The sequence below is a fragment of the Oncorhynchus masou genome, chromosome 15 (assembly GCF_036934945.1).
Source record: "Oncorhynchus masou masou isolate Uvic2021 chromosome 15, UVic_Omas_1.1, whole genome shotgun sequence".
NCBI classification, from domain to species: Eukaryota; Metazoa; Chordata; class Actinopteri; order Salmoniformes; family Salmonidae; genus Oncorhynchus; species Oncorhynchus masou.
In genome coordinates this window covers 29279086-29291214 of record NC_088226.1, presented here as the reverse complement: position 1 = coordinate 29291214, position 12129 = coordinate 29279086, and the positions used below count along the sequence as shown (strand labels likewise).

The 12129-nt window shown below is 43.1% G+C and overlaps 1 protein-coding gene across 1 annotated transcript; it reads left to right on the top strand.

Annotated features, from left to right (window-relative positions):
• The first annotated feature begins 1215 nt into the window (after window positions 1–1215).
• Window positions 1216–11998, top strand: LOC135556113 (myc-associated zinc finger protein-like). The gene is made up of 7 exons (XM_064989040.1): window positions 1216–2312; window positions 2846–2996; window positions 6730–7094; window positions 7257–7519; window positions 9594–9657; window positions 10302–10473; window positions 10668–11998. Exons 1-7 carry the CDS (start codon window positions 2280–2282, stop codon window positions 10991–10993), a joined length of 1374 nt encoding a protein of 457 aa, XP_064845112.1. The 5' UTR covers window positions 1216–2279; the 3' UTR covers window positions 10994–11998.
• The last annotated feature ends 131 nt before the right edge of the window (window positions 11999–12129 follow it).

Sequence of the window (12129 nt, the reverse complement as noted above, 5' to 3'; positions counted from 1 at the left end):
ATGTTCATCTGTACAAAAAAATATAGGCAAGTATAAACACCATGGGACCACGTAGCCGTTATACCGCTCAGGAAGGAGACGCGTTCTGTCTTCTAGAGATGAACGTACTTTGGTGTGAAAAGTCCAAATCAATCCCAGAACAACAGCAAAGGATCTTGTGAAGATGCTGGAGGAAACAGGTACAAAATGATCTATATCCACAGTAAAAACGAGTCCTATATCGACATAACCTGAAAGGCCGCTCAGCAAGGAAGAAGCCACTGCTCCAAAACTGCCATAAAAAAGCCAGACTATGGTTTGCAGCTGCACATGGGGACAAAGATTGTACTTTTTGGAGAAATGTCCTCTGGTCTGACGAAACAAAAATATAATTGTTTGGCCATAATGTTTGGAGGAAAAAGGGGGAGGCTTGCAAGGCCAAGAACACCATCCCAACCGTGAAGCACGGGGGTGGCAGCATCATGTTGTGGGGGTGCTTTGCTGCAGGAGGGACTGGTGCACTTCACAAAATAGATGGCATCATGAGGTAGGACAATTGTGGATATATTGAAGCAACATCTCAAGACATCAGTCAGGAAGTTGAAGCTTGGTCTCGAATGGGTCTTCCAAATAGACAATGACCCCAAGCATACTTCCAAAGTTGTGGCAAAATGGCTTAAGGACAAAACAGTCAAGGTATTGGAGTGGCCATCACAAAGCCCTGACCTTAATCCTATAGAACATTTATTGGGAGAACTGAAAAAGTGTGTGCGAGCATGGAGGCCTACACACCTGACTCAGTTACACCAGCTCTATCAGAAGGAATGGACCAAAATTTCCCCCAATTTATTGTGGGACGCTTGTGGAAGGCTACCCGAAACGTTTGACTCAAGTTAAACAATTTAAAGGCAATGCTACCAAATACTAATTGAGAGTGTATGTAAACTTCTGACCCACTGGGAATGTGATGAAAGAAATAAAAGTTGAAATAAATAATTCTCTCTACTATTATTCTGACATTTCACATTCTTAAAATACAGTGGTGATCCTAACTGACCGAAGACGGGTAATTTTTACTAGGATTAAATGTCAGGAATTGTGAAAGACTGAGTGTAAATGTATTTGGCTAAAGGTGTATGTAAAACTTCCGACTTCAACTGTATATATTCCTATTGCTATGAAGCTGTTGCACCTGCAGCGTGTATATTTACCTTTAAGATGCGTGTGATCTTGTTTTATTGCGCTCATGCGTTTCTCTTGATGTCAGCTAGTTGAGTATTCTCAATATTATCTCACTATAAGGATGTTGTGATATGTAAGTTTGGAGCTGGGCAATTCTATTGCATTACTAGCTGTTGATAAAATAGGTATTTCTGTCGGCCGAAATGACGGAGGCAAGAAGGCGGATGCACGGGTCTGTTGAAAACAGCTTACGCCACGGAGGAGACGAGAACAGAGAGGAGGGTGCATAGGCTACACAAAATACTTTCCCTTTAAACAGGGGACACGGCGGCGGGGGATAGATAGAGAGGGGAGAGGGAAGATATTTAAAAAAATAAATAAAAGGAAGAAAGACAGCGAGGGTGGGAGGGAGAGAGAAATAGAAAAAAAGAAAGATGTCATCCTCTCGTTTGAAAAGCCGAGGCGAAGCTTGGATTGCGGCCGATCAGGGACTCTCTAGCTAGGGACACGATTTTACGCAACACCGAGGCTTTGGAATCCACCACCGCTTTGGCCTCTCGGAGCTATCGAAATAAATGACTCTTCCTCCACGCATTTACAAACAACTGCGGACTTATTATTACTTTTGATATATTTTTTCCTTATTTTCAATAACCTAATTTATGCATCGATTTGAGAATATAATTTTTCCTTGGGCTATAATATAAATATACAATGTAAATTGCATTGTAAATGCATCATTAAAAGCATGCATCAACCATTTTGTCGCATTTTAGTCATGTTGCATCCTTTCGTCCCCACACCATATAACAACATATTAGTCTAACATCATTACTGTCATATAATATTGGCATATAACTGACAGCCTTTCAAAATTGATCATTCATCTTCAATAATAATTTATTTTGTTGAATGCACCGCGATTTAAACTTCCACACAGAGATATTCACCTTTTGATATTTAAAACTGCAGAGAGAAACTAGGTAGGCTATTACAGCAGGTGGAGTGATTCATCAGTTGGCCCCAGCCTATGGTTGGTTGGCCCTGAGTCTCAGGGGGATAATAATTTCTAGTTTTGACACCTGGAATAAAAGTATCTGACATCATCTTGCTTCAAAATGGATTCTTCTTGGAGTAATTTTCTGTTTCAGGTAAGTTTGTTTGTGTGTGTGTCTGAGAAATAGATACACTTTCTGTTTAGTGTCTCTCTCATCAGAGTGCTATGGCTGCAGAAGTGAATGCACTTGGCATCCTGGGATCATACACATGCTTATTATGTTTGTGATGTCATATAAGTTTTAAACTGACAGTTTGTCAACTGTGCCCCTTACAGATTACAGATTTGTTGTAGTACTGCTTATGAGGGCAAGAGTAAGAGCTTGTGTGTGTGGTGACTGGGGTCAAAGGTGGCATGATCCCCCATTGATGTGTATTTCAGGTAGCCTAGTGGTTAGCGCATTGGGCCAGTAACCGAAAGGTTGCTGGATCGAATCCCAGAGCTGACAAGGTAAAACTCTGTTGTTCTGCCCCTGAGCAAGGCAGTTAACCCACTGTTCCCTGGGCGTGGAAGATGTGGGGGTTAAATTCAGAAGACACATTTCATTTGAATGCATTTGGTTGTACAACTGACTAGGTATTCCACTTGCAAGTTCTCAGCAGCTAATTATTGCTCTCATTTCCCCAGACTCCTCTCTCACAGACCCAGTCTGAGACAGCCCTCCAATCAGAGCTGCTTCCGGACATGTCTGGCTCTGCCCAGAGCCCCCCTACAGAGCATATAGCCCCTCCCCCATCCACAGTGGACACAGCCGCCCTGAATGAAGAACCATTACCTGGTGAGAATGCAGGTCTTGTGTCCCAAAAGGCACAATAATTATATAGTACACTACTAAAGCGGTGCACTGTGTTTGGAATAGGGTGGGGGGTGCCATTTGAGACACAGCCAGGATCAGGTACAATTTACTCAATTGATCAATTCTACACAGTCTAATAATAATATTAGAATAATAATATATGCCATTTATGAGACACTTTTAACCAAAGCGACAAACATACATTTTGTGTCTGCGTCGTCCCAGCGGAAATCGAATCCTGGCATTGCAAGCTACATGCTCTACTGACTGAGCCACAGAGGACCACTATGTTTATTCAATATTATTCCAATTCAATAAACACATGGAATCCCCAATAAACAACGAGATAGGAGAGGGGTGGAGGGGCAGAGAGTGGTTTTCTTGTTGTCAAGAGTCACAGCTGCTGCAGACTCAGTGGATGCACCTTGTTGTCCTCTTTTTACATATCAAAGCTGAAAACACACACAATCCGATATCTCTTCAGCCCCACCCTGAACCATGGGATTTCTTACCTCAGGAAACAATGTCCTTTTCACACTCCCTGTGTCTGTTGCATATGTTTGTGACAGACAGAGAGGGGTGGAGAGAGAGAGAGAAGGACTAAAGAGAGAAGTTGTGAGAGAGATAAAAAAGTTAAAGAAATGTAATTTTAAAAATGAGTGGATCGTCTACATCTGTGATGGTGAGAGCAGTACAACAATGGTAGATTCTAGTTTCTGCCCAGCACGCACATAATGTTCTAAGCACCATATATTTTTTGTCCTGTGGTTCTTTTGCATGTAACCTTCCCACAGCTTTCTGGGAATGGTGCAGGATAGTTGCATGGCTTTGGAACATTATTAGCACATTTAAGGAACTTGACAATTTTCTTGGTATTTCATTACTTTAACCAGGGGCACAACTTTGGTTTTAGAAGTGGGGGGGGGGGGGGGCAAAACCCGGCGGGGGGGTCTGGGGGTCATCCCCCATATTTTTCGGGGGCATCTAAAGCTAATTTCCTGAATCTCTACACAATCCAATATGACCCATTCATTATTGGTTTTGGGTGTGTTATGCCAAGCCCAGAGTGGCAACCCACTGGACGGTCGACCCCCAGGGCCAGGACTGAGCCGTCCAGCAGCTAAAAATTGCCTAAATAGGTATCTCCCCTGATGTGGGCATGTTTTCAATAGTCTTGTTTTGTCATACTGTATTCCATATACGTCATGCAGACCTTATGAAAGTTGCCCAGTATACCATTAATATTGGAATACATCTAGTGAAACATAACTTGACATTTCTGCCATCCATTGTGACATTGTGGATAACCAACCTTCCAATGAATAGCAATGACGTGCAGGTGTTTGTACACATGCATATGAACACACTCTCATTCAAATGCACACATGGACACACACATATAAATAGATAATTAAATAAATAGTGTCATACATGCACTCAAACATATTCAGTTGGCTTTGCTGTTATGATTTTTGTTGTCCTTCATTTCTTTTGTTTTTTACATTGATACTTTCTGTTTTCCTTTGTCTTTTGTTCATTTTGTTGGCTGTAGGTGCATTGGGGGGGGGGTCTTGGGGGTGGGGAGTGTTGTTGTTATTATTATTATTATTATACTTTTTTCTCTGGGGACTGTTGGGGGGGGGGGGTCTCGGATGGTTGAGGGGCAGCTCTTGGGGAACTGAGGGGGGGAGGGGGGGGGGGGTCTTAGAGGGCTGGTGGACTGGCAATTGGGAGCTTTGGCCGGTTACTGATGGATCACTGGTTGGGATTCCCGTTTTTGACCTTGTGGGAGATCTGTCGACGTGCCCTTGAGCAGGACGTTGACCCTGGTTGCTTCTGTGTGTCGCTCTGGATGGTAGTCTGTTAGATTACTAATGTGATGTAGTTGTTGAGCGGCTTCACTGCATGTTTTAAATATTCAATAAAGAAACATTTTAATAACTTTATTAATGGCATTAATGGTATTTCTTAGATGCTTAGTTACACAGTTTCATTTGATAACAGTCTCCAGTATCAACATTTCCAAGCAAACAAAAACAGAGAGAAGGGAGAATCTGTAGACATGCTGACATAAAATACATACTCTGCTGGAATTCAGCCAGCCTTCACAAGACCATAACATATGCAAATATGTCCCCTTTTGTGTTTTACACATCCTGCAGAGGAAGGACATTTCTGAGTGTATGTTATTCAGTTACACTGGCATCTAGTATGTTCTATGGATGGTCTTAAACTGCAATAATTTATGTCTAAGATGATATGAACATGACTGGGCATTCAAACATATCTGTATCCATTCATCATCATCAATATCTTCTACCAGGTCTTTCTCACATTTTTGTTTTACATGCTTTGTGTCATCAGGGAAAGCCTCAATCAACCCTTGTTACAGTTTGGAAATCAACTTTGGAGGTTTGTCAGACTGCCTTAAAACAGGTTTGATCTTTGAAGCTTCTGGCTTGTCCAGGGTTTGCTGCACAGAGAGAATCAAGTGTTGTATCTGCTAAAATTCACCTCAGCTCCGTCACACACTGGTCTTCCCTGGCTGCCTGACCCCGCTGAGACCTGTCACCATCTGATCCTCCTAAGATGAGGCATGACATTGAATTACCTTGGTGTACATTTATACATTATATTATCCAAGAATAGAATCAATGATTCAATAAGTGAAATGACAATTATTCCCAGATCCCAGACTGTAACCTTAATCTTAAAATGCTGCCCTGTAGCTCCTGTAGGTCTACCCATCAACTCAAGATGGAACTTTGTATCATTCACTGATGTTGTTAATATACTGCAAAATTCACCTGAGCTCTGTAGACTGGTCTTTCCTGGCGGTCTGACCCTACTGGGACAGCTATCACCATCTGATCCTGCTAAGACATGATGATCATAGTGTTCTGTACTGACGGTGCACCATGACAGTGAAGCCTGTAGAGCTGTTTATTACGGTGTCAGTTTTAAAAGTAGGGAATTAGCTAGGGAAACTGACAAATCAACATTACATTGCTATACTGACTCTAATAAAAACTCACATTCTACAAAAAAAATCAGCATTATGAGTCTTCAATCATTTGGCTGCTGGTTTCAAAGTTCGATTCAGGTCTAATATGAATGAGGCAAAAATAATACCTATTTTTGGCAAGCTAGCTCTCTGATGGTACATCAACTGGCGAAAGCTAGCTACGTTCATTTACTTCTGTTGAAATGGGACAAAACATTTCAAATCAAATTTTATTTGTCACATGCGCTGAATGTAGACCATACAGTGAAATGCTTATTTACAAGCCCTTAACCAACAATGCAGTTTTAAGTAAAATACAAAAAAATAAAATAATAATAATTAAAGAGCAGCAGTAAAATATCAATAGAGAGGCTATATACAGGGGGTACCAGTACAGAGTTAATGTAATATGTACATGTAGGTAGAGTTATAAGTGGCTATGCATAGATAATAACAGAGAGCAGCAGCAGTGTAAAAAAGATGGGGGGGGGGGATGTTCAGGAGTCTTATGGCTTGGGGGTAGAAGCTGTTTAGAGGCCTCTTAGAGGAGCCCAATAGCTTACTTATTCAGTATGTGGGGCCCATGTAGGAATCCAACCCACAAACTCTACCCTTAGTTCCCTTTCAGGAGTTACCTTCTCTCACACTTCTGTCTTCCCTCTTTCTCTTTCACCTCTCTCTTTCTCTCTCTCTCTTCCCTCTCTCCTTTAGAGAAGGCCGTCTCCAAGCCTGGCCGGCCGACACACATCTGCAACACATGTAACAAGCAGTTTAAAAACAACTACAACCTCCGGCGCCATCAGTCGGTGCACACTGGCATCAAAATGAAGGACAGAGCAGCCAGAGAGAGGGAGGATGAGAGCAAGGGAGGAGGAGGACGGCAAACAATCCCTCTCTCCCTCCTCCACCTTTCTCTGCCCTCTCATCCTCCTCCCGCAGAATCCCTCCCCCAACCCTCCCCACTTGGAAACCAGGAGAGCCAACCTGTTGCGGTGTCCATTGCCCCAGCTACCGTCACTATGGCTGCGCCCCAGGTGCTCCAAGCTGCAGTTGTGGTTGCCGGGACAATGGTACAGGTTGGTTGGTGCCAGTTTTGTCATAATTATTGAAGAATAATTTGTTGCTCCCTTTGCCTTTCTCTCTTTCCTCATCTACTTTATTGTGCAATGTAACAAAGTAGCTACACTGACCCCACAGCCAGCACTAGCCAACTGTTCCTTTCTTCTCATCAAACCTAGAACCAGAACCTGGGGCCTCAACCCAACCCTAGCCCCAACCAGGTAAGGAAGAACCATGCGTGTGAGGCCTGTGGGAAGGCCTTCCGAGACGTGTACCACCTGAACCGCCACCGGCTTTCCCACTCGGACGAAAAGCCCTACCACTGCCCCATCTGCCAGCAGCGCTTCAAGAGGAAAGACCGCATGAGCTACCATGTACGCTCACACCAAGGAGGGGTGGAGAAACCTTATGTCTGCCCCCACTGCGCCAAGGGATTCTCACGGTGAGAAGGGGTATGACTGGGTGGGGGGGGGGGGGGGGTTCAATTGTGAGACAAGTATGCACACATGCACATACAGTTCCAGTCAAAAGTTTGGACACACCTACTCATTCCAGGGTTTTTCTTTATTTTTACTATTTTCTACATTGTAGAATAATAGTGAAGACATCAAAACTATGAAGTGACACATATGGAATCATGTAGTAAGCAAAAAAGTGTTAAACAAATCTAAATATATTTGAGATTCTTCAAAGTAGCACCCCTTGCATTGTTGACAGCTTTGCACACTTGGCATTCTCTCAACCAGCTTCCTGCACATTGGCTAACCGGCTATCTGCATTGTGTCCCACCGCCTGCCAACCCCTCTTTTTACGCTTCTGCTACTCTCTGTTCATCATATATGCATAGTCACTTTAACGATACCTACATGTACATACTACCTCAATAAGCCTGACGAACATGTATTTTTACTGTTTTATTTCTTTACTTACCTACCTACACACACACACAGACACGCACACACGCACACACATACCTTTTTTGTCTCACCATTGGTTAGAGCCTGTAAGTAAGCATTTCACTGTAAGGTCTACTACACCTGTTGTATTTGGCGCACGTGACAAATAAACCTTGATTTGATTCATGAGGTAGTCACCTGGAATGCATCTCAATTAACAAGTGTGCCTTGTTAAAAGTTAATTTGTGGAATTTCTTTCCTCAATGTGTTTGAGACAGTCAATTCTTTTGTTACAAGGTAGGGGTGTATAACAGAAGATGGCCCTATTTGGTAAAAGACAAAGTCCATATTATGGCAAGAAATGACAATCCATCATTACTTTAAGACATGAAGGTCAGTCAATCTGGAAAATTTAAAGAACTTTGAAAGTTTCTTCAAGTGCAGTCGCGAAAACCATCAAGTGCTATTATGAAACTGGCTCTCATGAAGACCGCCACAGGAAAGGAAGAACCAGAGTTACCTCTGCTGCAGAGGATAAGTTCATTAAATTTACCATCCTCAGAAATTGCAGCCCAAATAAATGCTTCACAGAGTTCAAGTAACAGACACATCTCAACATCAACTGTTCAGAGACGACTGCATGAATCAGGCTTTCGTGGTCAAATTGCTGCAAAGAAACCACTACTAAAGGACACCAATAAGAATAAGAGACTTGCTTGGGCCAAGAAACATGAGCAATGGACATTAGACCAGTGAAATCTGTCCTTTGATCTGATGAGTCCACATTTGAGATTTTTGGTTCCAACCACCGTGTCTTTGTGAGACGCAGAGTAGGTGAACGGCTGATCTCCGCAATGTGTGGTTCCCACTGTGAAGTATGGAGGAGGTGTGATGGTGTGGGGATGCTTTGCTGGTGACACTGTGATTTATTTGAATTCAAGGCAGACTTGACCAGCATGGCTACCACAGCATTCTGCAGCGATACGCCATCCCATCTGGTTTGTGCTTAGTAGCACTATCATTTGTTTTTCAACAGGACAATGACCCAACACACCTCCAGGCTGTGCAAGGGTTATTTGACCAAGAAGGAGAGTGATGGAGTGCTGCATCAGATGACCTCAATGGTTTGGGATGACTTGGACCGCAGAGTCAAGGAAAAACAGCCAAACAATGCTCAGCATATGTGGGAACTTCTTCAAGACTGTTGGAAAGGCATTCCAGGTGAAGCTGGTTGAGAGAATGCCAAGAGTGTACAAAGCTGTCATCAAGGCAAAGGGTGGCTACTTTGAAGAATCTAAAATCTAAAATATACATAGATGTGTTGAACACTTTTTTTGGTTACTACATGATTCCATGTGTTCATAGTTTTGTCTTCACTATTATTCTACAATGTAGAAAACAGTAAAAAAAAAAAAAAAAAAACTTTCAATTAGTAGGTGTGTCCAAACTTTTGACTGGTACTGTACATGTACATTTTTGTGGAACTAGTCTGGAGTTCTAATAGAATTCAGTTCTAACTGACGTCTGTAGTGCATGGGTAGCTCTTTCGCCGAGAAATTACTGATAAAACACAAATAAAGACACACGTGGGGTCTTAATCCCTTCTCCTGTCTGTTCCAGACCTGACCACCTCAACAGTCACGTCAGACAGGTGCACTCCACTGAGAGACCCTTCAAGTGCCCGGTATAATCCTCTTTTTTCTAACTCACTTTAACTCTAGCACTCTCTCTTTTTCTACTCTCTGCATGAATTTTTGACCCCCACGATGAATCTCTCTCGGTCCATTTGTCTGTTAGTTAGTAAGTCACACACGATATCTCAGATGGGTCTTGCCATAAAGATCCGTAATTTACAAAATTACACTGAATGGTCAGATGGTGGCACTATAACCAGTTAGCTTTGAAAGGTCACGCACCTCAACCCGTTTGACCTAAAGTCATGAAATTCGGTACATAGGTCCCTCCTCACAAGTATCAAATTTTACTCAGGGACCCATAAGGTCCGCCATGATGGATTTTACACTATTTTGTGAAAAACTTAACTCCTCTGGCACCGAATGACCTATCTGCGCGAAACTGCATAATTCGTGGGGACGACATTTTAACTCTTGCCTTGTTCTTTCTCCCTATTTTCAACCTTGTTTCCTGTTGTATGTCCCTTGCTTCTCTATATACACTGTATGAATTGTTTTTTGGCCATTTAATGACATTGATCTGACTAACTTCTAAAATATAATGGCAAAGCAACATTTCCAAATGCCCAAGATACACCAATGGTTTTGTGTGTGTGTGTGTGTGTGTGTGTGCGGGCGCGCACGCACTACACAGACCTGCACGTCTGCCTTCGCCACGAGGGACCGTCTCCGTGCCCACCTGATTCGCCATGAGGAGAAGGTGCCGTGCCACATCTGTGGCAAGCTCCTCTCTGCTGCCTACATCACCGATCACATGAGGGTCCACAACCAATCACAGCACCATGCCTGCCACCTCTGCAACCGCAGTGAGTGGACTTCCATGTTATTTTTTAAATGTGTGAAAGGAGAGTAAAATACCTGTGTAACGGAGGTGGTTACACAGTTATCCCTCTCTCATTCCTCATGTCCTTATCTCTGTTATCCCTCTCTCATTCCTCAACTTTTCTTATTTCTCAATGGTCTCCCTCCCTCTCTCTTCCTCCCTCTCATCTCCCTCCAGGCTTCACCACCCTCACCTACCTGCGTGTCCACGCTCAGAAACACCACGGCCAGGAGTGGAAGGAGAGCGGCGGGACACGGGGCATGTTCGGCGGGGCCGGTGCCGGCGGGGTGCTGCTGTGCCAACTGTGTGGGGTGCAGTGCAAGACACCCACCCAGCTCCAGGGCCACATGGGCACCCACGCCGTCACCCAGGTCCAGGGCGAGCCCAGCAGTACCCTCGCGGGGACCGGTACCATGGCTGTGGCCGTGTCTCTGTCAGGCAGCTCAACCGTGGGCCTGCTGGTCACTGACTGCTCCAGCATCGCCCCCCATTCTCTCAGCTAGCAGCCAGGCCCATTGGAGGGAAGGGGGAGAGGGGATGGAGGTAGAGGGGTTTTGTGGAGACTGCAGTCAGGAGAGAGGAGTGGATGTGGCTCTGGGGTGAAGTTTCCCCTAAGTACAGATGTAGGATCAGCTTCCCCTCCCCCAATCCTAACCTTAACCATTAGTGGGAAAACTGAACCAGGATCAGCATATAGGGGCATTTACCCTCCAGTGGATGTCTATGTATGTTATGAAGGCCAAAATATGCTGCAAACCAGGTCCCCTTTGTATTTGATCCTATTTAAAATGTTGCTGTTGTTTATGCAACAGTCACTTTCTCAACTGCCATTGGTGGACACGAGAAAGGGGAGGAAAGGAGAGACCATGGAATCCCCATTTTTTTTCTTTCAATTAAATTCTACTGAACGAAATATAAAGTTTTCCGGTGCAAAATGCCACTTTTCCATTCACACAGAACACAAACTCCCATAACAATGTTTGGGATTTTACAAATACATCGCCATGTATTTTCCATGGAAATATTGATTATACAATATATGATCACCCAGACGCAGTATGAGCTGTGGTCCTACATTGGCTTTTAGCTTTTTCAAATGAACTGTCTCCAACATTTACATTTACATTTAAGTCATTTAGCAGACGCTCTTATCCAGAGCGACTTACAAATTGGTGAATTCACCAATTCCAAGAAAGGACTGTTGCCTTTTCATCAGAAATATGTCATCACCATGTAACTTTACCCTATAACTGATAGACAGGTGGCATCAAATGGGTATTTATTTGTATATTTGGCCACTGAATGCTCATCTTTCTTTGCTTTTATGATCTTGTTATTACTCTGGATGCTCTGATTTTTTTATTCTTTCAAAAATGCATTGATCTGGAAAGTATTTGTACTTTTGTGACACGTTTTTGTGAGACTGTATTCTTGACTGTTCATTTGTTGGTGTAGAATCTCCTCTGTTATTAACGTCACTGTATTAAAGCCGTAGTATGTATAACCTATATGCACTTCATCTGTGAACGTGTACAGCGTCTGATATCAGAGATGCAGTAGAATAGAAAATGAGTATTTCTCTGAATGGAGAAAAATGTAATTATTATTAACTATTAATATTTATTTTATGATCATTTGA

What these genes read in the sequence shown, in the direction of transcription:
- LOC135556113 (XM_064989040.1), top strand. Translation starts at nt 2,280, where the DNA reads ATGGATTCTTCTTGGAGTAATTTTCTGTTTCAG. An exon ending in GGAGTAATTTTCTGTTTCAG is followed by an intron (nt 2,313 to 2,845) that starts GTAAGTTTGTTT and finishes TCATTTCCCCAG; the next exon opens with ACTCCTCTCTCACAGACCCA. An exon ending in GAATGAAGAACCATTACCTG is followed by an intron (nt 2,997 to 6,729) that starts GTGAGAATGCAG and finishes TCTCTCCTTTAG; the next exon opens with AGAAGGCCGTCTCCAAGCCT.